Below are 27169 nucleotides of genomic sequence, written 5' to 3' on the forward strand. Positions count from 1 at the left end.
TCTCGGAATTGTCTCTCTTTTCTTTTTATAATTTTTTTTTTTATTCTCTTTTTATTCTTTGTACAAAAATAGGCTCCTCCTCTTTTTTTCTTTTTTTTTCTTTTATTTCCTCTTGATTATTATATTATATTGTATTTTCGATATCACGCGAATATTTTTTTGTATTTTTACTGATCTTTCGATCCTTAATATATTTTGTTTTTTAATACCATGTAATAATATCACTCGTTTCAATCATTATTATTATTAATATTATCTACGATCGCAACCACGTCGTGATTTCTTCTGTCGGTTTCTCTTTTCGAACGTTCACCAAACTTCAAATTGAAATCAAACACACTTACGTGTCTCGTTTCTCTCCTCTTTATTCTCATTCTCCTAATATTTCACTTTCTTTTTTTTTCTTCCCTTTTTCTTGTACTTTTAACTTCGTCGGACGAGAAATTAAGATTTCAAGGCTTTCACGAATTACAATATCATTCCTCCGAAACCGGACGAATAAATCGAGCCGATTAGTTACACTTTTACCGGGTAATATCCATATTTCCTGATATTTCTAAATCAACAAACTCTTTTTTCCTCCCCTACATCTTCCTTCAAACTCTCTCTCTCTCTCTCTTTTTCTCTTATTCTTTCTTATTATCTCAACGGGTTTTACGATCAACGTATAAAAAATTCTATCCACCGATATTGCGTTTGTTAATCAATCAATCGATCAATCAATCAATCAATTCACGTCATCGTAAGTAAAAAACCGGGATAATCAAATTAACAAAATCCATCGTCGAATACGATAATGTCCATGACGAATGTGACAAAGAACGTTTCCTTCGCGTTAATCTTATAATAATATTTTTCAATCCAATTTTTCGCGACATCGTTTTAATAACACTATCATTCCCCCGTTATATTATCATTTTCGCGGGATACACGCGCGAGCAAAAAAACCACTCACTCGCGTTGACTACTTGTCCTGGTGTGTGCTGCGATTCGTTGCGTTGCTTACACTGATCCCACTCTCTCTCTCTCTCTCTCTCTCTCTCTCTCTCTTTCTCTCTCTCAAATATCTTTTACTCGGTCTCACTTATTCGCCCTCTCACTCTCACCACTCACTCTCTCTCTCTCTCTCTCTCTCTCTCTTTCCCTCTCGTTCTCTTTTACTACTATCATCGTAGTCTCTTAGCATGTTCGGTGGTAGGTAGTAGAAACGTTTGTGGGTATTCACCGGAAGCAACGGTAGCTTTAGTAAAAGCAGAGACCGACCAGGAGGGACCCTTCTCGCCCTTCGAGCACGTGTACGCGTATTACACACGTTTACGTTGGCAAGAGGGATGAAGGAAGGAAAAAGAGAATCGAGTTAGGGGCCAGGCCACGTTGGTTTCTAACCCTCGTAGGGTAGGTTCGTGTCACGTTGTCCTTTTTCCCCTAACTTTCCTTTTTGTCCCCCCCCTCCTTCTCGATTTTCCTTTCTAATCTCGCGCGTGTATCCCCCTCTCCCCTTCCTTTCTCCGCCTTTTCTCCCTCCTTATCCCTCCTCCCCCTTCTTTTTATCTTTTCACGGATCAACGCCAATCTTACCAGCTGCTCTTCTTGAAATTTCACATTTTCATGTTCCTTCTGGTTATCCTCTTCTATGTTACCAATATATATATATATATATACTTATTGTTAACCGAAATTGGAATAGATGAAAAACAAGATATTCCTATTTTTTCTCATTAGATGTGGTTTCTTTTTTTTGTTGTTGATTTTCTAAGAAAAAGAATTAAATAAGGTATTATATATGTTAATAATTCTATACATGGTTTGGACGATTGGAAGAAAACAATTAGTTTGTCTATGAAAAATCTCAAGTTTCCAATTGGCTGAATGAATGCTGGAGATGTTCCAAAAGTGGTTAGGCATTGTTACCGAGATATCTTCCGTTCTAGCCATTGTCCTTAACAAGAGTACTCTTCCGTAGTTACGAAAGATAGAAGCAGAGAGAGAGAGAGAGAGAGAGAGAGAAATTTGATGTCCTGCAATCGCTATTGTCATTGGCACGTGGGTAGTGGTAACCAGAGTATTGGCAATGCATCTGCGTCGATCGTTTGGCAGGAAGTACCCATATTTCTTGTTCCTGTCATCAATCCACCACCCTATTCATTGTCCTTCGAATAAGGAGACTCTATTTCTAAAGATTTTAGACGATAACATCTGCACGAAAGTAAGTGGTACGTGCATATATACGCGTTAAATGAGAAACGCATTGAAATTGCATCTGTTATAATATTGTGAGATTCGATATTAGTATTATTATTCATCTAATTTCTAGATCTCGATCACGATCACGATCCATCCTATCTCACGAATATTTCATAATATTTTATATCATTGTAATGTATTATCCATGTGTATTTGTGTATGCTGCATGCGTATGCGAATTTGTAATTTAAAAAAAGCTAACAAGACATTTTTATTCGTTACGAGTATCATCTTTCATACTTTAGGTCCTTGATCGATATTCGTAATCGATACCAGAGAAAGTTATCTTCAGACTACTGAAGTTACATATTACGTTTTGTTCGGCGTCTCGATTAGTATATTCATAGATAATTATTCTTTTTTTTCCTACTTTTTTTTTCCATTTTCATAACCTTAGAAAATAACATTGTCAAGTACGTGTTAATGTATATATATATCTATACGTAGATGTAAAGAATGGTATTAAAGTGTTAAGGTTTCTTTCCTATTTCTAGTGACCTTTCATTGTTTTATGCAATTATGTATATATGGTATTTAGATCGATACATATCCTATAAACATAAAAAATATACTCGATAAGACACACTATCGGTCAAAATTATTTTTATTATTATAGTTTTTTATTATAATTAATTGGAGGTCATTCATTTTTATAACAAAAATTAGATTATTTTTAATAATGTCTTATCCGTACTATTTTTGAAACCCTAAAAACTTTTGCAATTTTGTGGAAATAATAATTATTTATTTCGTTGAACAAATAATTTATTTTTTTTTATAAAAAGACGATAAAATAATTTTAATCGTTAGTAAGTGCATATGTGCTAGTAGATGATATTTGAATCAAATAATTTTCTATTAGACTACTGTGCAAACATAAATTAGAAAATATGTGATCAAATTATTGTCGAATAGTCGATAAAGTGCATACGGTAAATGACTAATAGACAATTTAGAGTTGGGTCGGGTTTTAACCCACTTTGCATAGTCATTAGACGACGACATACGATTTGGCGTGGATCGATAGGCAATTTCAAAGTTAAATGAAAAAGAATCGTATCCGGTAGGTAGGTAGAGGTCTGGTGCCAACAACTCGCCAACATTTCTCACCCCGATCATGTCGAGGAGACGTGGAAATAAATGGCTTATTTAGAATTAAAACGACATGTGCTATCGGTTACGGCTCGTTGATTTAGTAAATTCGTTTTTAAATTGTATTCATTAATCCTAATCCATTATCCTAAAAACTGTATCCTCGAAACGACGCGTTTGTATCCTTCACGCTGATGGTTTTCATAAATTTTTTCTTCTTATCGATCATGAACGAATATGCTTTTACGGCACAATTTGTATGATTAAACGTTTAAAATTAAAAGAAAATGAATTATTTTCGCAAGAGGATTAATTTTGTAAGCTTTGCGAACAACTCGAAAATGTGGAATATTTCGTATGAAAATCTTTCTCTACTATGATTATTATTATTATTATTATTATTATTATTATTATTATTATTATTATTATTATTATTATTATTATTATTATTTATTCGTGCGTTATTTAAATTTAACATATGACGCGAGTATTAAAGTTTGTTTCTGTTAAGCTTGTAAATTATTTCGTAGGTTCCATCGGCTCGAAAAAACTTCGTCACTCTTAATAGGATTTATTAAGAGTGCGTATTACGCGAAGCTCGTAAGTACGTGGCGTAGGTTGTTCTTGCATAATCCACCCTCGTTCACCGGTTACTGTCTGGCAAAGCTGTGTTTCCTTTTATCCCTATGTATTAGTTTAAGTTAGAGAATGAGTGAAAAAAAAGAAAAAGAAAGAGAGGAAAAAAGAAATAGAAAGAGAGAGATAGAGAGGATTTAAAACTGTTTTGACGTATTCTCGACTATGTTTATCCCACGAATACTAATCCTCCACAGTTTCTCTCATTTCGTAAGATAATCAAAACTATTTTCATTGCATCCCCCTCCCCCTTCCATTCCTCTCTTTCCAGTTTTGCCATTAAATAATTCAAGGAATTGCACCACCATTATTATTTTGCACCAATATTTCTTTTATCTATGGAACACATTAACGACAAACGAAAAACGAAAAATAATTCGCGAATAAACGTTTACGTTTAACTCGACATTTTCGTTTTTTCGTTTTATGTGGAAAGCATGGAATTAATTTATAAAACGAATAATAATTCGATAAATATTACTTACGTGTGTAATTAGAAAAATAGTAGATTCCTACATGACCAACGAGATGTTTAGAAAGTGTTAATGCGTTAGCCCAATGGATGCGTTCTATTTTATCGTTTATGTGTATTGCAGTTAACGACGTTACCTTTTATTTCTTCTTGTTAAATAAACATTTATTATATTTGCTATATCTTTTTTTTTTTCTTTTTTTTTTATCGATGTTTTATTCAATTACAATAATATTTGTTATCGATACGATAATCGTAATAAGGATGAATAATAATAATAATAACAACGATATTAACAGTGAATAATAATGATGATGATTTTCATCGTGTGACGTTAATAATAACAATAATAATAATATTAATACTAATAATAATTATTATTATTATAATAATAATAAAGATGACGAGATGATAACAAGAAAATGAATAAAAATAACTTGCACGATGATAACGATGAGAAGAATAACAATAGAAGAAAATTGTTTTTAAACACGCAACCGAGTATTATGTTTTTAACAAACAAAAAATTTCACATACTCTAGCACATGTGTATACGTACTATATACATTATGCATACATATATAAATATATGTATATATGTATATGTTCTATGCAAGTGCGTATGTATGTATTCGTATATTAATGAAGAATTTATTTCTCTTTCTCTTTTTATTAGCGATTATGTGTTAATATGAGAGCGCGCGTGTGTATTCGTACGTGTATTTGTATGTGTTTGTGTTTTTTTTCACATAAGTATATATTTCACAGCGTATTAATATTGGCGAATCCTTAATTAAATATACGTATATACATATATACGCATTTCTCTCGGCACTTTGAATATTTAGCACGATGCGTGTACTCTTCTTTTATGCATTTCTTTTATATTTCAATTTTTTGTCTTTTTTCTTCATCTTCTACTTTTACTTTTCTTTTCTTTTTCATTTTTTTTTCACTTTTCATTTTTATTTTTACTTTTTTTTAAATTTTATATTCATTAATAAGTATTCTCCCATTACTTTTGGATTCTGCTGCAAAAAAGGGGTGGCTTATGAAATGCATATATGAACGGGGAGATAATATATATATATATGAAGGAGCTTATTTTTTTAGTGTATGTACAACATGTTAACTTTACGATTAATTACAATTATCATGATAACAATAATAATTAGAATAATCTCTATCTATATCGATCAGGTTACATCTTTTCTTTTTCTCGATGAATTTCTTTTCTTTTCTTTTTTTTTCTTTTTTTATTAGTTTTTGTTATTTGAAATCGTTGATAATTGTCTTCTTTTTCTGTTTATTTTTTATAATAGGTTCGCAATTTTTGCGGTAAATTCCGTTTCGTTCTTTTCTTATTCTTCTTTTTCTTCTTTTTCTTCTTTTTAGGAATCACGTGGAAACGATATTATGAAAGGGGAACGTAGAGAGAAGGCAGGAAGGTAAACGAAGCTTATTTCTTCGCGTTTATTATTCCGAGGTTGGAACACGATGGATTCATTTTTGTTTTCTTGTTTTAAATCAAGCTAACACGAGAGTGGATAACGGAAGCATAATTTTCTTTTTTTTTTTCAAAAGACACGGTAAATGAACGAATTAATATCGAGAGAGATTATTAGTGTTACACTTCTTCTCTTTATTTTTTCTTTTCTTTTTTCTTTTTTTCCCCTTTCTTTTTCATGCTCAATTTCTCCAACATATTATTTTAACGTTTGTATCTCTCGTTCGTTCATTTGTTCGTTTGTTTGTTTGTTTGTTACGGAAAAGCTGTAAGGCATTGTCGGATATGTCGGCTGAGTTTATTTTCTTCATTATTTTTTCATCAGTATTATTATTACTATTATTATTATTATTATTATTATTAATATTATTATTAGTATTTATAATTATCATTATCATTATTATAATTATTAATATTATTATTATTATTATTATTATTAGGGCCTGAGAAAGAGACGATTTTTTTTATAGTTTTACGAAACGTACCTCTTTCTTTCTTTCTTCCTTTCTTTCTTTAATTCCTTTTCTTTATTTTGTTTGTCGTTATTATTTTCTTGAATTATGCGTGGACATATTTCGTAGGCAGCTTTAAAAAAATATATCATCGGTTTTAGCTAAACGTCAATATTGTTCAAAGTACCAACGCCGAGAAGAACAAAAATGTCTTTCTCCTTACTTCGTCGAATAATTTTTTAATCATTTCTCTTTACGACGATACACTCGAAACGATCATAACGGCGATTAATTACCTCACGTCGCTGTAGCTAAGTATCGGTGCATAATATTCTTAAAAAAAAAAAAAAAAAAAAAAAAATAAAAAGGGAAACGAGCAAACGAACAAAAAATAAAATAAAATAAAATAAAATAAAATATACGTCAACATGAAGGGGAAAAATTCGTTTAGAATAATTAGTGCGTAAGTGCATGCGTACGTGCGGTGCGTATGTATATGTTCGTCATGTTATATGCTTCTCTTCCATTTATTTTTTTGTCCTTCTAATTGGTTTCTTTTCCTTTTCTCCCGTTACCCCTTCCATGTCTATTCCATTTTCTATCTTTCTTTAATATTCTTTCCTTAATTTTTGTCGCTGCTTTTTTTTTCCTTTTCTTCTTCTTCTTCTTCTTTAATCAATAATCTCTTCGTGTCTTTGATAAGACCATGAAATATAGCACGTAATTACTTAATTATACATCAGGAACGAAATCTTTATCTTTTTTTTTCTTCCTAATTTTTTTCTTCATAATATGTGTCTGTTTTTTTTTCTCTGTTTCTTTTTTCTTTCGTATCTTACGTAATTCTTCGTTCGTTTTAATTTAATCGTAATTAAACTTGTACATACATTGACCATTCCGCGACAAATTGCAGGCTACGTTATTTTTTTTTTCCTTTTTTTTGTATTTCTTTTAAAATCTTATTTCTTCTTCTTTATCAATTTGGCACATTTAGCAGATTTGTCCTGTGTTACTCCCTCATCTTGCATTTGTCTAACGTAATTGCTAAATATTATACGTTGCCTAAATTCTCTTTCTTCTTCTTCTTCTTCTTTTTTTATAATTTTTTTCTTTTTTTTTTCTTTTTTACGTTTTATTCTATACATATATGAATTTTTTGTTTTCTTGTTGTTTTTTTTTATTATTTTTGTATAACATTTCTCTTCTTTTTGTATTCACTGTAATAATTACTTTTTTTGGTTTGTTGTTGTTCTCGCAATCGCGATACACATACACAAGCATGATACATACAATCATGGAAGAAATTACCAACGATCGATAGTTGTTTTTTTGATTGATCGATTTAATACTGTGTAGTTCAAATTAACTCTTCCTATTTCTTCTATTTATTTGAATGAAAAAGTGGGAAAAGAAAATTTGAAATAGAAAAAGAACAAATTATCTTGACAATCGTTAGCAATTTCTTTTGCATTGAAGATCACACAGGCTTTTCTCAGCTAAATACATAAGTGTAATATACGCTTCTAAATAACAGCATTTGAAAATACCCTTTTGCTTTTCTTTTTATCATATGTATATACATGTATATATATATGTATATATATACACATATATAATTTCTCTTTTTTTCGTTTTTTTATTTTTTTTGTTTATTATTATTACTATTAATATTAATAATATTATTATTATTATAATATTCTTTCGGCCGTCACAGTACACGCGCATAAACACATAGCGAGCGCGAACGCATTGATAGGTACAGTTTGCAATTCCACTACAATAATAATAATCATATAATATACATATATATATATATTTTTTTTTTTTTTTAGTATATATATATATATGCATATTTTGTTAATTCTCAACAATTCCCATATAATAAGTCTGTATTCGTTATTCTTGTTGTTGTTGTTGTTGTTGTTGTTGTTGTTGCTGTCGTGATTGATATTTTATTTTTGCTGTTCTTCTTACGATCGTATTATCTCATCGATTAGTATCATTTAGCCAGTCCTCGATTCCTCGAACATCGTTTAACGCATTGATAATACACCTTGTTGGCAATCTTAAATAATTATCTTAACGTCGAGAAAATTCTTCAACTCGTTATATTACAATAATTAATTAAAATAATAAAATGAATATCGAAGCTTTTTTAAAGAAAGCGCGATAGATCATCCGTTTCTTTGTACGTTTTCGTTTATTCGCAATTTAAATTAGTTCGTTGGTAATACTTTATCATACTTCTTTCATACGAATAAATCGTGTCAATGTGAAATTTGTCTTTTATTTCTTTTCTCGTATTTGTTAGATCGATGCGTAATCTCATATCAATATTTCGAAGGACGACACGAGGGTCTCTATTTTATACATACAAAAACATACACATGTGTATGCGTGCATACACACACACACACACCTTCTCTCTCTCTCTCTCTCTCTTTCTTTCTTTTTTTCTTTCTTTCTTTTTATTTTCATTTTTTTCTCTTTAGTCTAGTCGGCCATTCGCCCCGTTATCGACTTTCTAATATTAATATCCGCTTTACCAATGACGTAGAGTCGCGTTATACTACTACATCTTTATCATCTACGACGTGTTTTACCAACGACTCGTTTACCGCTATCTAATGTAAGCTCATCTTATTACATAAAACGTTCAAACGCATTCCACATTATGTTTCCAAGGAAACTCACTTTTCTGACCGAACTTAATTCGTATTATAATATTATATTTCTCTCTCTCATCTTTCATCAATTATATTATATATATATATATATATATATATATATATATATATTTTTATTTAGGATATAATATTTTATATACTAAAAGGAAATTTACTTTTATTTTTTAAAGGTTATTTAAATTTTCATGAAAAACAATATCAATGATATATATATATATATATATATATATATATATATATATATATTATTTACCATTTAGGATATTTCAATAACGAAAGATAAATAAAATCGATACAATTTTAATGAGAGATCTCCTTTGTGTCCTTCGTTAACATCGATATTTCGCATAAATCTGATTGAAATGAAACATTTCAACATTTCCAATTGAAATCTCATACTTGATACAACGATCAAAATGATCTACCTCGCGACGATTAACAGTTTATCATCAGTTATGACGTAAGTAAGTATAATATATATATATATTGTATGTCTAACAGGAAAGAGACTTCTTCTTCTAAATAGTTTTGGCACAGTTCACGAGTCTCTCCCTCTCTCTCTTTCTCTGTTAAATAATTTTGTTGTCTCTAATCAATCGTTCATCCAAGTATTTCATTAGTCATTAGAATACATACAATAGGATAGAATCGATGAGAAACCAATACCTAATTGTTGTAAGATTTATTTAAAACCCGGATTCGTAAGTTTACTAGTTTCTATTATCAGGTCAAGAAGCCTCGATTTAACTTAACACAACAGTGTAACCGGTACTTAGTAACCTCGATTCTTTCTTTTTTTCTTCTTCTTTACAAACGACTGTAGCAAATAAATGCTTCTGTTTTACGAACTGGCTCCAATTAGTTGAAAATTATTAAAACATTGCCCCGATCACATATTACTCATATTTTCTTCGTTATCTTCTTTCTTTTCTTCCATTTATTAATTTCTTATATTTCTTATCTTTGATTTGTTGTCTTCAATTGAAAGGTCCCACCACCAGGGCCAGGTTGAGGAACAACCGATCGAAAACTCGATCACGAATTGAGAATAAGTCGGTGTTCTTGTTTATATATGTATATATATATTTGATTGTTTGTTGATCTTCGTTAAAACTCGATTCTCTTTCCGGCCGATTTTCGATATCGTCGAGTAATAACCTCTTACTACGGCGGTTCCGGCTCGGAGGTGGGGGACTCCTGCTACGCCTCCAGGAAGATTAATGCCGTTGGTTTTGGTTCGAGGTTACTCTTCTTTGCTTCTACTACCAAAAACTCGATTTCGTTTCTATCACGTCGTGCGAATGATTCTGCTATCAATCTGGCTACTTCTTGATGATGTAGTCCTGTTCGATTGTAAAGAAAATTTACTTTTGTTAACAAATTTTATTATCAATTTTTTTCTTTTTTTTTATGCATTATAGGTTAAAAATAAATAAATAAATAAATAAATAAATAGTAGTTCGTTTACCTTCTACTTTGTGACCGTCGACCTCGAGAATAAGCTGACCGACTTCCAGACCACCAGCTTCGTAAGCAGCTCCGTTATCCTACGGTTTTGTTAAAGTCACTTTAATATCATTTATTATTTATAAATAATATATCTATCAATTAATTATAGAAATTATATAATAGAAAATAATTATTATTTCTATCTCCTAAAATAATAATATCCGAAACAAAACTGGCATTTATTTGATTATAATTTAATAATAATAAAATTCATCCACCCTTCCCCAAAAAGAAATAATTGACAAATCAAAGTATACGAATACAACAATTAAACGATAAATACTAACGTGAATATTTATGATCCTTGGCAAAGGATGTTTAGTATTAGCACCACCCTCAATCGCAATACCCAAAATCGATTTAGTTTTTTTCACAGTGATCCTAAGATTTCCTTGATGATCTGGTACAACTAAAGCACCATCTTCGTCTCTTCTATCGGACATCTCGCTTCTAGTTAATCTTTGAGCACTGTGATGTCTTCTAGGTGGTCCGCCTGGTCCTCCACTTCCGGTAACTGAACCTCCACCGGAACCACCCTCCTCGAGTAATTGTGCATCTTGCATATCGAAGCTTCGCGAGAGTTTGTGCGCGAGTTCCTGAAACGTTCAGAACTCGGATCGCACGCTAGTAATTTTTTGTTTGTTTTTTTATGTTTTAAAACATTCTCCCGACTCACGTCTTCCTACGATAAACGACGATATTATTTTATTTGTCAGTCGCAAATAATAATAATAATAATATTAAATTGACATTATCGAGAGAAATATGTCGTCGTTTTCGTTTACGAAGTCGGGGGTCGATCATTAGTCGATTAAAAACACGAAAAAAACGATGAGAGCACACAATAGCTAAAGAAAAAGGCATTTATGCTGGCGTAATTCATATGCGCTTGGTTGTCAAAGAATATTCCCGGATGAGGTTTCAAGCTCGACAATTCTTTTCTTTTTTCTTTTTATTTTTTTTTTTCATTTCTTTCAATTCCATTTCAATAAAACGCAGAAGATTCTCCCGCATCCGGGAAATCTTTCGGCAACGATGCGTGATTCTCTTTTCCAGTACCTCTATATGCAAGTTATATATATGTACGTACAAATTATATATATATATATATATTTATAATATAATTATATATTTATATATTATATATATATAATTTAAATATTTATATATATAAATATAAATATAAATATATTGATATAGATCGCAAGAGTATATCAAAAAATTAAGTCATGCTTGCTGATAGGCTGGTAGCAATTGGGTGTTGGTGCTCGGAGAAAGAGTGGTGGTGGTGGTGGTGGTAGTGGTGGTGGTGGTGGTAGTGGTGGTGGTGGTGGTGGTGGTGGTGGTGGTGTTGTCGCGCCGTAATTCTTTCTTTCTTTTATTTAACTATCGTACTTTATCGTAATAACAAATATTATACCGAAATTTGTAATAATTTATATAAAAGCACTCATAATATTCGATTGTTTTAAAATTGTTTGTTCGATAAGAATACAGCATTGCGTTTTATCTTGTCGTGACATTTAATTTATTTTATTTTTTTTTATTTTAATGTCTTTTTTTTTTATTGTTTTTAAAACAAACGAACAAATAACCAAAAGCATAACGAAGAGATCGTATCGAGAAGCTATTTATATTAAATCACGAATATACGTACGAACGATCCCATTTTCGCGCTCTCGCGAAAGGTGAAAGTGTTTTGCCTACGCACTCGCGCGTGTACGCTCACGCAAATATAGTGATTTTCTTCTTATTTCGCGTTTTTCCCATCGCTTTTACCTTCGATTTAATACCTCCTAATCTAAATTTCTAAATTTTCTAAAATAAATATAAAATAATTACGAAACTCTCCGACAATAATATATTTATATGTATATTAAATTACTATATCTATTATTTGGTTTTTAGAAAATAACTTGTAACATCTAAGTATCTATTAACAGTTAGAGATACCTATGGAAATTTAGGGAGATGAATAATGATCTACCAACTAATTTGTCTAATCCTCATTTTCTAAATTTTCTAATCTAAATATACACCTTGAACATACTAATTTTACTCTAATCTCTAATTCTAATTCTTTGTACTATTCATCTACTTGTCATTAAACTACACACATTTTTAACTATTTCTAACTATATTATCATTTAATTTTCTAGATTTGTTTTTTGTTTTTTTTTTCTTCTAATTTCCTATCTTCTCTTTTTCGATGTGAGTAAAGTGATCGTGCATGCCAAGACATCTATGTACATATACATATATGTTTAGATATATATGTATATAAAAATAATAATAATAATAACCATAATAATAATCACAAAATCGTAATAATTCATAATAATAATAATAATATTAGTAATCACGAAGATAATGATTGTAATAGGAACAATAAAGGTTGTACTTATAAAAATAATGAAAAGAAAAAATGGAAAAAATAATAATAATAATAATAATAATAATAATAATAATAATAATGACGATAATAATGATAATCGTGCTTGAATATACGAGTAGTAATAGTAATTGATAAACCGAATAAAGTAGCATGTGCAATAAACATTCAAGTAAAAACACGTACACACCTAACGCTAAGTTCGACTAATATTTTCTAGGAGCTCTAGGAGCAGAAAAAGAAATCGATTTTGGTGATAAATAGAAATAGAGACAGAAAGAGAGAGAGAGAGAGAGATAAAGAATGAGTGATAGAGAGATAGATAGAGAAAGAAAGAGGGAAAAAGAGATAAATATCTAAATTAAAGGGAAAATTCATGCCAGTGAGGTGTCATCGTTCGCGAACGTTCCGATATGAATTTTCGATTCGCGTTCACTCGCCGTTTCGTTTTCATTTTCACGCACGCGTAGGAAATATAATATACAATAGAATAAGTATAGCAATTTTCCAGTAACTAGATTGAGAGAAAACGCGCGGCCCGATGCGATTTCATTTCGTTTTTTTCTTACGTACGATCTCTTGGAAACTTCGGATGCCTCGTTAGGGTATTTAAATATTAATTTATTTCTCGATTAGAAAGTATCTTTATAATTATTCAGGTCAACTTTTTTAATCATAAAAATTTGTCATCCGTCATTTCACTTTCATGAACAATTTCTTAGTACATTCTGAATTTTCTATTTTTTTCTTTTCTCTCTTTTCCTTTTCTTTTTTTTATTATAAAATAATCCTCGCGATTAACAATAATAATAATATTTATAATAATAAGAAATAATAATAATAATATTAATCATAATAATATTAATCATAATTAATATAATTTAACAAAAGATATACAGTTAGACGAAATAAATAAATATTAATTAACGAAACGATTGATCATCATCTCGAGGAATATTGAAACACGAATGACGTCTTTTGCGATTGGAGAAATAAAAAAAAAATAATATATATAAAATAATAAATGAAAAATAAATAATAATCGAACGAACGAACGAGCTTTTTTCCGTGTACATAGTTACGAAAATGAAAATATAATTATATATATATATATATATATATATTTATATACCGTGCGTGTGATACTTGTTTGTGAGATATTTTTTTTTAATAATATATATATATATATGTGTGTGTGTGTGTATATTGTTGGCACTTGGTTTTGTTTAATTGAAAACTTACGAGGGGCCTGGCGCCCCAGTACCAGGATTTCACACGCTGCGTCAGCCCACCAAGCAAATGGGACCTCCAACCACCGAAACCTCCACCACCTCCACCATCCGAGCTCCTCTCCTCCCTTCCTTCTTCCTCATCCTCCTCCACATCGCGTTCCCTTTCTCCTCCTCCACCTCCTCCTTCCCTTCCACCTCCTCCACGCCTCCCATTACCGATCATCTCAGCGTCGCTATCATCGCATCCTCCGTCGCTTTCCTGTTTTGCGACGAAGGATCAAACAAATGGAACACACACCCATGTCTTACGATTTAACACTAAACCTATCCGGTAATTTTGTTTACTTACTTATACTACTTCGTATCCGATCGAATGATCGGTTTTCTATGCAACGAAATTATTTTTTGTTTTTATTTTATTTAACCCTTGACTGTTATGGACGCATATATGCGTTTGGTAAAAATTGCAAGCGTGGTCTATCGACCAAGTTTTACGATTTAACACTAAACCTATCAGGTAATTTTGTTTACTTACTTATACTACCCGTATCCGATCGAATGATTGGTTTTTAATGCAACGAAATTATTTATTCTTTTTTCTTTATTTAACCCTTTGATTGTTATTGACGCATATATGCGTTTGATTAAAATTGCAAGCGTGGTCTATCGACCAAGACTTACGATTTAACACTAAACCTATCAAGTAATTTTGTTTACCTACTTATATTATACGCATCCGAATCAAATGACAGGACTTCGATGCAACGAAATTATTTTTTTCGATCGAATCGATGATTAGGATGGAAGAAGAATTCGTTTTTAACTTGACACTTTCGATTTCGACTCTTCGAGTTTATCACTATTTTATTTTAATTTTTATTTCCGATAATTTCGAATGTACCAGATGTTTGCTAACTTTGTATAGCACAATTATTATAATTAATGAACGAAGTGTATACGAAAAAATCTACTAATACTGAAAAAGAAAAAAATTGTTAAAATCATTAGAAAAATAAAATCTTTATTTGTTATTAAAATAGATAAATTATAATGATTTTGAAATAAGTTCGATAAAGTGTACATACTTCGATATTATGTACTATAAAACACGCGAAGTATTTTTCACGTGCATTTAGTCGAAGCAATGAAACGACGTGGCTCGGTGCACCTCAATAATTGACCCACTTTGCGAAATCATAAAACGGTGACCGCAACCCCCACCTTCGTTCCGGTCCTTCCAGGTAAATAACGGAACGAGGAGACGCATCGAAACTTTCTCCGATGGTGACCCATAATACCGTCTAGCTCATTGTTCGTTCTTTTCTTTATCACGATACTAATAGGATCGTTCGAGTGATCGATAATACTAAATTGATAATATTTTCATTAAAAAAAATTCGCTAAGCAAATTACGATAATTTTCTTTCTTTTCCAAAAATTAAATTTAACAAAATTCATTCACAATTTAATTTAAACAAAATTTAAATTAAAACAAAAATTCATTCACAAATTATCGATCACGCGTGAGAATACTATTTATGGAGTTTATTGTTAATGGAATAAACAATAAATGATCTATATCTATCTATCAACTTTGACTATATAGATATACATAAATATTCCTCGAATATTCGATAAAAAAAATTCACGATCAAATATTGAATTTGTCGCTAAAAAAAATATATCTGTCTATATTCGATTAATATAAGTTGAACGCGTAGGTATCACTCACAAACTGGTTCCCTTTTTGTGATCTGACGCAACAATGTGCGTGAGTTGAACGAACCCACGCACGTATGTTATACGTACAGGTAATAAAAAACAAACCAAAGAAAAAAAAAAGAAAAAGAAAGAAAAAACATATCTATGTCTCCCCTTTTCCTTTCTCTTTTTTCGTTCTCTTTCAATCTTACTACAATTAATTTTACATCAACTCGCCGAATTGAGAAATGATTTCAACAGGAAAAAAAACAACAACAACAAAAGAATGAGGTTCGATTTAGTCAATTAATTTTTGATACTCTCTTTAAAAGAAAAAAAAAAGAAGAGAAAAAAAAGAAAAATACATCTCAAATCTAAAGAGTAAATAATAGTTAAAAGTAGTTGAACGAAGATAAAAAAAAGGGCCGTCGTTTAGGCCGTCATTGTTCGTTTGGAAAGAAGTTAGGTTCCGAAGTATATCGGCTCGAGCCGATTCTCTTTGTCAGTGATCACTCGTAAAAAAAAGAGCCGGGAAGAAGAAGAAGAAGAAGAAGGGTCCACGTATACGAAAGTACAAACTAATCCTCTTCTAAGAAGTATAGAGAATGATCCTTCCCTTCGATCAAACCGGTTCGAAGATAAGCGCGAACGATAGAGTCAAAGAGGAGAGCTCTCCTTATTCCTACCGACGTCCGAGAAATCTGTACACGAGATCGATTTTTTGATCTAGCAAAGTAGAAGAAGAAGAAGAAGAACACCAAACGTGTTCTAATTCTCTTTGACTAAACGCTTCGTGAAAAAACGCCAGATTTTCTCGTTCGTTCTTTATTTCGTTATTATACACATTTTTCTTCTTCCTTTTTTTATATTTCTTTTTCTTTCTTTTTCTTCCCTTTATTGATGCAACAAACATAGTTTTATAGTATCAATTGAATATTATATTAAAAATAATGATATTGTCAGGAAAAGTTGGTTTTATTAATAATATTGGTAATGTAATATTTGTATGGATCCTATCGTAAGATTTATTTTATTAATGGAGATCTATAAATCATTCAAATATATTCTTCTTCTTCTTCTTCTTCTTCTTCTTCTTCTTCTTATTATTATTATTATTATTATTATTATTATTATTATTATTATTATTATTATTATTTAAGCAAATGTAGCAATTTATATATATTGACACTCTAGATTTTTAATATTATTATTTGTTACATTGAACGGCTCGATAAATTATTTCTATACATTAATATAATAATTTAAATTAATTGACAGTCAACTATCATTGATATGCAAAATATTATTTCACGTTACTCCATTAATAGGTTTCAAATTTTCTATCTATGATCTATTTTATTTCTACTCGCGTTTGTATAATTTTCCCGTCTTTTGCATATTCACATATATACGTATTCGTATTTTGCGCGTGTATTCGTGCAATTAATGAGATCTCGGTTGGAAGTGGTTCAAGTTCGAGAAGTTCGAGACTTAATATATTATTATTATTATTATTATTTTCTTTTTAATTTTGCGGTTTAGCTACAAGTTGGTTAGACAATTTATTGTCTCTGGTATCTTTAAATCGGCGGGATGTGACTCATCGAGCGAATGAATCATAATTTAGAGAGTCGCGAGTACGGATCCGTTCTTCTATTCCGGAAAAAGGGAGGAGCAAGCGTTACTCGTGCGAGTTTCTCCTCGCGGGAAAAGATACGTCGTGATCTAACTGAGTCAAGCCTTTCGTGGCTTTCTAATCGTTCGTGTTTCCTTTACAACGTAGGTACCACCTACCTATACATATATATACAAAGAAATTTTCTATCAAACTGCCAAACCCACTAATGTCCATGTTAAAAAGTTTTATTCGTTAGATTAGAAAACTTATCTATGATCGATTCAACAAGTCAATTATTATAAATATAAATCATTCATCGATCATTTATTTTTGCGACACGATACTAACAAAAATATGTTGAAGTAATCGTATAAAAAGAAATAAAAATATATATATATATGTTGTTTGTAATGTTATCACGATATAAATCTTTCTATACGCCTAAAATCATTTAACCGGTTTTTCGTCTTGACGCAAGGTTGCAGCTAACGTTTCGCGACCTATTAAAAATATTTCAACCGACACGTTTGGTTGAGAAACTCTGCTTTCTTACGTAACGAATTTGCATCTTTAAGATTCATTTAAATATTTTTTTTCTTCTTTTCTTCGAACAATAGGATTCACGTTTTTTTGGATCGGTCAATTTTTATTTTTAATTATATTCTTATTCTGTTTTCTTGTTTTATTTTGTGTTAAAAGTGTTTTTTTTTTAATAAGATTTTGTTGAGAGAATTTCAGTCTCGAGGTCACTGCCTTTAACACGTTCTCATAATGTCAATTCTTCTTTCAAACGGTTCGAAGGTATATGTGTGTGTGTATGTGTGTAAGTACACTTTCCTCGGTTGAATGGGGGCTTCCACCACTTTACGTTTCCATCTTTTAACGAGACAACGTCATCACTGCTGACAATGAGTAAACTAGTGTGGTGGTGGCGGCTATGTGAAAACAGTGAAAAAGTATGTATGGTGTGAGATGCTAAAGTTTCAACGTTATTTCGTGATTAATGTCTCTTAAACATTGATTTACAAATTAATATAAGACGTACTATTTTGAAATCATTGTTAAATATTAAATTATCAATTATTTCGAAATTTTATGGCTTGACCGATGAGATCGAATAACCAAAGACTGATTATTATTTAAAACTTTTCACAGAATCCTTTTTTTCAAAAGCTTCTCGATGAGATTTAATTATCGAAGACTGATTGGTATTTAAAAGTTTTCACGTAGGAGTAAAATAATTTTTACCATTAATTAATTTATCTCTAAAGGATATGCAATTCTGATGAATTATTAATTAATAATTAAAAGTTTCAATTAAAAAAGGTATAACGAATTTAATCGAAATAAAAAAATTTGATTATACAATTATCAAGAGGAAAAGTTAGAATATCTCCGTAATATGTTAAAACGAACGAGTACACGCTCTTACTTCGAGAATCATTTTGAACTTAAATTAATTTCAACTGATTTGTTTGATTAATCGAATTAAAAGTCTAGCAAATGACTAACTAGAGTATTTCTACTATAGGAAAACAAAATAAAAAACATTTATCACGTCAGCAATGATCTCATAGCGAAAAAGTTTAAACATTCACGATGATATCATTCGCCTAATATTTCTTATAATATCTCTTATGATATATGACATATATAATAATTCTTATAACATTATAATATTATACAGAAATATATAATATTCTTATAATATCTACTATTTTAAAAAACATTTTTTCTTAAAAGCAAAAATCCAATAATAAAACCAAGAAAATCGTGAAACACTTTGGACCAAGATTCTATACGTTTGAAAATAAATGTATCGATGTATCGTATTTATATTTCCCCTTTTTACATTTCGATGGATCATCACGAATCCCTCGTGAAAGTCTTTTTACTGCGGTATCAATGGAGTGGAATGTATAGATAAGACGTGCGCGCAAAACAAATGGAAAAAGAAAAAATAAATAAAGAAAAAGAAAATAAACACAGATAGATAGATAGATAGATAGAGAGAAAGAAAGAGAGAAAGAGAGAGAGAGAGAGAGAGAAGACACGCGTTAGTAGAGTAGACAGCATACGTAACTCGTATGAATCCTAGATGGGATATCTTTCGACGAGCACCACAAGTTGGCAACGTTGTACAACTTTTCTCCCTCCCTTTTTCTATCTTTCAAACCCCACCACCATCATCAGGTAAAACCTCTCACCTGTTCGAAGTTGTCCCTCTCTCGCCATAACCACCCCCTCTCACCCTTCATAAGCCTTACCCATTCCACCATAGGCCCCCCGTCGTTCACGCTCCCCATCCCTCTCGTTTTGAGAGACCCCCTTTGATTCTTTCTTCCTCATCCCTCTCTCCCTCTCTTCATCTTACTCACACACTCTCTCTCTCTTTCTCTTTCTCTCTCTTTTTCTTCCGTTTTCTCGGCCTCGTCTCTCGCACACGTTGCTTGCTTGCTTGGCTGTTCGTTGCTCATTCGTTCTTTCAAAGCAAAGTAAGCGTCGAGTCGCGCTCCTGATCGAGCAGCAGGTAAACGTGAACAACCTGGCCGAGTAGTAAGCTCGTCAGTTCGTGTTCGAGTCTCCAATAGTTCGGAGAGTTCGATCAGACAAAACGGGGAACCCGATTTATAATTCGTGTCCACTTGTTTTACTCGAAATAATTAATTAAACTGGATTTGATTGTTTCGTTCGGTTTTTCTTCTATTTCGTCTGGTCGTTATTCAGTTTTGCTTTTATTCCTTACGGAGTCTCTGTTTTTATTTACTTGTCATCTTTTCCTTTTTTTCCTTTTGCGTGTGTCAAAACGCTTCTAATTGAAATCTAATCAAGAAAACTTGTATAAAGTCTGATTAAGAAGAGATAGGAAAAATTGAGAAGATACATTACATCCCATTTGATATTTTTGTAAGGTAAGGGGATTGGAAATCTCTCTGTTTGTTTCCTTTTTTTTTTTGTTATTATTATTCTCTTTTAAACGATTGATTTTTAACTGGAGAAAAATAAAAAAAAGGAACAACTTGAAATACGTATTGTAATAATTTGTTTTTTTTCGTTACGTTCGTGCATCGAAGGACAACTTTGATCGAACTACGTTCATTCCTTTCGCTTTGATCATACGTATATAAGCGTATATAGATATTACACGTTATCTTCAACGACATCTAGTAAGAACGTTTCAATCTGAGTTTATATAGTTCGTCACGAATTAACAACGTGAAACCTTATTTGAAATCAATTCATTTGATTTGATTTTCTTTTTCTTTTTTCATTTATTACACCAAAATTATATCGCGCGAAAGTTATTTGTAAACAACAATAACAACAACAAAAACAGTGGTGTTCCTTTTAATTCTGATACGATAGGGACAACTAATGTTTCGCGATAAAATTATTATATAAAATGAAAACGAATAATTATATCATAAGCTTTGCAAAAGTATATCTGTTAACATATTTTATAATTAAATTATAATATATACAACAATTATAAACACACGCACCGTATTTTATATTTAAGTTAAACGAAATTTTTGTTTACTTCAAATAAAAAGTCATAATAATATTATTATTATAATATAAATAATTATATTAAAAGTCCATTATATTTATATAATAAAAGCAACTGTATTTTATTTCAAAGTTATGGGAAATACATTTTCTATAGAATTTTGCGTTGATCAATTATTTTCTGAGACGGATTGTTAAAATCATGAAATCGCGTAGATCCTTCTATCTGCGAGCTTCTTCCATAGAAATTCTTTTTGGTTTTTTTTTTTAACCCCCGTTCCACCTTCCTGTTTTCCTTCAAGTTTCTCACAGTTCTTCTCTTGTTTCTCGCAAGATTGACCGTTAATCCTTTACGGTACTCTCTCGCCACCAAAGCCTGGGAATCTATATTTTTAACCGGTTTCGTGCATCTCTTATCGCTCGTCAAATGAATTTTCTCTTTAGCCAACAGCGAATTGCCATTCGAGGAAGTTCGAAGGAGAACTACGATCCACGTTAATTGCTAATTTATTCCCTTGATACATCTCCTCGTGATCTCGTCGTCAACGTTACTCTACGAAAGGACTAGCAATGAATACAAATTTTTTCTTTACACTACAATTAAATGATTTTCCTAAATTTTTAACTGAAAGCTATTAATTAATACGCTTACTAATAATAATAATGATAATTTTATTTTTAATAATCGCGAACAAGTTTACGTCCGATTAACGAAAGATACAAATATAAATATAAAATTTGATAAATGTTATTATAAAAAATAATTTTGATTAACGATCGATCACGAATAATTGTATTTGTTTATTTTTAAAATAAAAAGCTGAAGAAAAAAAAAAGAAATATTATACAAACATAATATAAGACGATATGCACATTTTGTTCGATGCGAACAAAGAAAAACTTCGCTTACGATTGTATCAAAAATTGTTGATAAAAAATATCTTCGATTGTTGACTACTTCAGAAGCAGCAAGTGTAGACAATAACAAGATCGACTATACTATACTATATGCGATGATCGTGTGTGCATATGTCGTCATTTCTAGAGACGTTGCAGTTCTACGGGTTTTGCAGAATGGAGCTCGCGTAAACAAGATCGTAAAAGTTCGTTAAATCGAGAAGTCGTTCTCCGAACTCGTTTCGAATATCGAGTATCTATCGTGTCTGGGATTCTCTCGAGATTTCCAGACGCACACAAACACAAAAAAAGAAAGAAAAAAGATAAAGATATAAAAGAACGTTGAATAATAAATTATCTCAATAAAACTAGTAATTTAATCTTTATTAATAAATTTAAATTCTCTCATCGATAACGAAAGTTAAATCTTACGGTTTTTATTTTATTTTATTTTTTCTTTTTTTCTTTCTTTCTATATCACTTTCTTGTTCAACCGAGAAAACATTTATCTAATAAGCCGGATATAAAATTACGACTGTCATTCGAGAGAAATTATCACCAAACGATTTGTTCGATTTTTGCTATTAACGTTAGAATCTTATCTACTAATATTTGCTATATATATAAGTATATATAACATATTAATATATAACAAAAATATAAGTATATATAAATATGTTATATATATATATAACAATAAGTAACGCGATGTCTGATAAATTCTCTACAGAAAGTTAACTCGTTTTATTTTAAACTATTATTATCATCTCCGAGATGATTCACCATTTATCGATAGATTTTCTTAACTTATCGTGTATCTATCAACAAAAAAAAAAGCACGCAAGACCAATACCCGTTTATTATGACGTTTATTTGAAAGAAGAACCATTTTTAAAGGAATCACATTTTAACCTGAAAAGTTATAAAATATATATATAATATAATAGTTACCGCGAAATGGGAAATTGAAAAAGTAGAAAGAACAATGGAGGCACTTCACTGTGAGAGGTAAAGAAAAAAAAAAAGAAAAAAAGAGAAAGAGAAGGAAAAAAAAGTGGGTCGTAAGACCACTAAAGGTAAAGAAGAAGTAAAATTTATGGAAAGGGAAGAGTAATGGGTGGGAAGACGTGGTTGGAGTGAGAATAGGGTTGAAGTTGGGATTGGTGGGGGGGTGGGAAGGGGGCTCGAAGAAATGGGGGGAAAATGTCTTGTGTTGAGGTAGACTAACAAAAAAAGAAATAATAAATAAAAAGAAAAAGAGAAAAAAAACGGGGAGAGGATGTCACTGGGCCATCGATGGCGTGTCGGACTCGTCAGACTTCGACTTGCTTCGCATTTTAATCAGTCTTGGATCATTCGACGGGCATGGTAGAACGCCTTGAGGCTTAGAACGTTCACTAGGCCACCACCACCTTTAGTGTTTGCCAGACTAACATAAGATGAACTCTCTTTTCTACTTCACCCTTCTTAACGACTCTCTTTCTATCTCTTTCTTTTCTTTTCTTTTTATTTTTCTTTTTTTCTTTTTTTTTTTTGGAACACGTTTATATCCATCATATGTTGTTTCTTATGAATGTAGTATACGTGTTTTACGGGTCTTTGACCTTCTATTATAATTAAAATCCCGCTAATTAATAGTATGAGTTAGATCGTATGGTACAGTTATTCGAAATTGGATTATTATTTTATACTATGTTTTTGTATTCTAATAGCGGTATTGTATTCCATAAACGGTAAGAGTTTTGATGATCGTGATATTGAGAATATTGAATTTTTCTTAAATTTTTTTCTTTTGTTTTTTAATAGTAATAAGTTAAGTATTATAAATTAGTCGAAATTATACTTTAAAATGGTTTTTATTATATTATATTATTTGTAATATTATATGATATAATTTTTTTTTTCAGATCATTTGATATTTTTTAGAATTTTGTTATCTATACCGATTAGTATTATTTTCTACGATATTTTAAACGCGACATAATATCTATCCTAATTTAAAATATTAATCATTTTTAATTTAGTAATTTTAATGTTACGTTTGTAAATTTGTAAGATATTCAGTATCAATATCAAGGAATAATTTTTTCCACAATATTTTAAATATGAAAGTAAAATTAATCCCAATTGAAAATATTAACGATCTTCGTTATATTATATTTTGTAATATTAAATATTATTATAGAAAGAGTTAGAAGAACTCTCCGAGAAAATTTTATTCAAATTTTTATTGCGAAATAAAAAACACGAAGAACATTATTTGTATAACATGGATATAAAACGTATGGTATGTTTAATTGGGAAACTATGCAAATCTTCAATTTATCCTTGAAGAAATATGATCGTAAATGGTTACCCATCTGCAAATAAGTAGAACATAATTTTCTAAACGGCGTAACGCGACATCAACCTGGGGAGATAATATACACAGGTGGTAATTAATTCGCTAACTAAATGCCAGATATCAGGGGTAAGGATTGCGACTACTGTAATTAGCTTGTTAACTTGATACGCTTTTTGCCCGAGATACTTCTTGGATGGCAGCAAAGGTTTCGTCTTAATTTGTACGTCTCTCTCTCTCTCTCTCTCTCTCTTTCTCTTTATTTCTGTGTTAGCTGCATTTAACGTTTTAAAATGGTTCGTTAACGGTGAAGAAAAACAATGATCTATAAAAACGATCGCGGTCTACGATCTAACGAATACAAAAATTCACTTTCGTTAAATTGAATCATTTCGTTTGAAAATTATTATCCTCAAATTTAAACTAAATGATCAACCGATCGAACACATTTATTATAATAATATAATTATCATAAAATTTATCCGCTCGTTATTTATTGGACCAATATTTTAATACGAAATAATTAATCGACAAATATAATATTATTTAGAAAATTAATGATATTGAATAAAAAATCGCTCAAAGTTAAATGACAGATTTGAACTTATGTTTTGCAGGATAATAAAAAGAAAAATCGTAATATGGAATCTTGGTTGAGCGACGTTCAACGCGTAAGAATTCCGCGGCCGAAATTCGGGAGCGGAAATTCCGTGAGGAGGTCAAATTCTAGCGTGCAACACGTGCGACCAGAGGTTCACTTGAGACAGGTTCAAGACGTGGCCAAGGCCACCGAGGAACTTCGTCAGGCGTTACAGGACAAGCTTTGATCGTGATGAATAATCGAATCGAAAAATAGAATCGATAAAAAGTAAAAGAAGAAGAAGAACAACAACCACCACCAACAACAACAACAACAACAACAATAACAACAATAACAACAATAAAAAACAAGGAGAACCAAAGTGAAGAAAAGACTTCTATCTCGTACATTTTGCCAGACACAAGACCCTCTTCTCGTCGTTTATCACGACGATAGTCTATTCTTCTCAAGGACGAAACAACTCGAGATCTCGATGATCGCGACCTCCTCCTCCTCTCCCTTCTTCTCTTCGGGAGGATCGATAGATCGTTTAAATAAACTCGAGTTTTTTCTCAACGACGTTCCCACTTCAATCCGAGTCGATTCGAATTTCGTTCCTTTTTTTATTTTTTTTTTATGTGTATCTATTGTATGTATGTAAGTATGATGTGTGTACGTAAACCGTGTGTAACGTATGTTTTATTATGTATGTAAATATGTGTACGTGTATGTGTGTGTGTGTGTGTATCTTTGATTTGATTTCTACAAAAATTCCGTCGACAATGAGAAAATTTAAAAAAAGTGACGTATTCGAAAATGCGAACACGAGTAAGAAACAAAAGTGTCCGTCTGAAATCGACTCGTTTTATTTCTTTTGTGTGTTTTTTTTTCTTTTTTGTTTATTATTTATTTTTCATCGCTCCCCCTCGTACACGAAAATTTTCTAAATACATTTTCCAACAAACGTTGGGGATAATTGAATAGTTGTGGTTAATATGACGTAATAACGAGGGTTTCAGATCGGATGCGAGATCGCTTTTGTTGAATTTTTTTTGTTTTCTTTCTTTTTTGTTTCTTTTTTTCTTGTTTCTCGTTTTATTCCTTAAACTTCGACTATTTTAACGTCGTAATTATTATTGATTTTCTAGCTCGTAAGACTAAACTGCGTGTACCTATTTTTTATTGTATTTGGCTTCTTTCGAATAAGAGACAAAAAGAGAAAAAAAAGAAAAAGTATAAATGAAAGTATGATGTAACGTTGAATAAATTTCTTTCTTTTTTGTAAATAAAAATTATATAGACAATTTGTTTGTCGTAAAGGATATCCGAAAAAAAATTCCTCTTTCGCTGGATCTCTCTTTAATATGTTTTTTTGTTTTTTTTTTTCTATCGGAATTTTGATCTCGAACGGTAAATAAATCCGAACGATTCGATCTTTTACGTTTCTTTTTTTTTCTTTCAAAATTTCATTCAATTCTACGGAAAAAATATTTTGCATGTATTACAAGTCGCCGAGGATTCCACCAATTAGTATTCGCACGTTCGATCTAACCAGCAGGAATGAGAAAACTTAAACAGACATTTCAATGGTGACTTTAAGACAGGCAGACAATCTCTATATCTATTGGACTGCTCGTTGCATTTATTTTCTCCCCGTAATTTCTAGATATAGCGCGAAAGCAATTTACAATTACCCTTTTTTACAATTTACATTTACATTTCCCTCCTTTTTATTTCTTTTTATGCAACATTTATTTATCATTCTACATACTTAACTAATCAATTCTATTTATTTCATCAATATTTAATAACGTAAATGATCATTGTAAACGAATATTATGCTCAGCGATTATAAACAATAATATTTTTACTATTTCTTAAATACATTTATTTAATCATTGAAAATGATTCATTCGACAAAGTATTCATTAAAATTGTTTAAAAAATACCCAATAGATGTAAACAAACAAAGGAAATAGAAAATTGAAGAATAAATATCTCGAATAATTCGGATTTCTCTAAAAAAAGAAAAAAAAACATGTTATAGTCATCAAGGTCGTCAAGATGATACCGATATCGAAACTTTATCGTAAGTTGTTTAACGTGCTGGTTGTTTCGATCTCGATCATATATTCTTGATCATCATATCCACGTTTTATTCGTTAAAAGAAATACCTTATATACCTTGCAATAAACGATTAACTACCACACGTTTGCAAGGTAATACCTCGCTATCATCTTAATTGCATCAAGCTGGTAAGAAGTAGCTTATACGTCCGTCTCTCTCTCTTTTCCACTC

General features: G+C 30.8%; 2 protein-coding genes across 12 annotated transcripts in view; one reads left to right on the forward strand and one right to left on the reverse strand.

Annotated features, from left to right (window-relative positions):
• Positions 1-25158, forward strand: part of LOC122519967 — a 43157-nt gene extending 17999 nt beyond the window's left edge. The window contains exon 2 of the mRNA XM_043639821.1: positions 24908-25158. Coding sequence (XP_043495756.1) covers positions 24908-25117 — 210 coding nt within the window. The 3' untranslated portion in view covers positions 25118-25158. The remainder of the gene's footprint in view (positions 1-24907) is intronic.
• Positions 9617-27169, reverse strand: part of LOC122519959 (whirlin) — a 79369-nt gene continuing 61816 nt past the window's right edge. For 10 of the 11 annotated variants that reach the window (XM_043639804.1, XM_043639808.1, XM_043639805.1 and 7 more), the window contains 4 exons: positions 14234-14482; positions 10887-11195; positions 10559-10637; positions 9617-10433 (listed from right to left, as the gene is read on the reverse strand). In XM_043639804.1, the coding sequence (XP_043495739.1) occupies positions 10291-10433; positions 10559-10637; positions 10887-11195; positions 14234-14482 (780 nt within the window). In that variant the 3' untranslated portion in view covers positions 9617-10290. The remainder of the gene's footprint in view (positions 10434-10558; positions 10638-10886; positions 11196-14233; positions 14483-27169) is intronic. The other variant, XM_043639812.1, reaches the window with a different exon arrangement.

This window comes from Polistes fuscatus, unplaced genomic scaffold (assembly GCF_010416935.1).
Source record: "Polistes fuscatus isolate 324 unplaced genomic scaffold, CU_Pfus_HIC Scaffold3, whole genome shotgun sequence".
NCBI classification, from domain to species: Eukaryota; Metazoa; Arthropoda; class Insecta; order Hymenoptera; family Vespidae; genus Polistes; species Polistes fuscatus.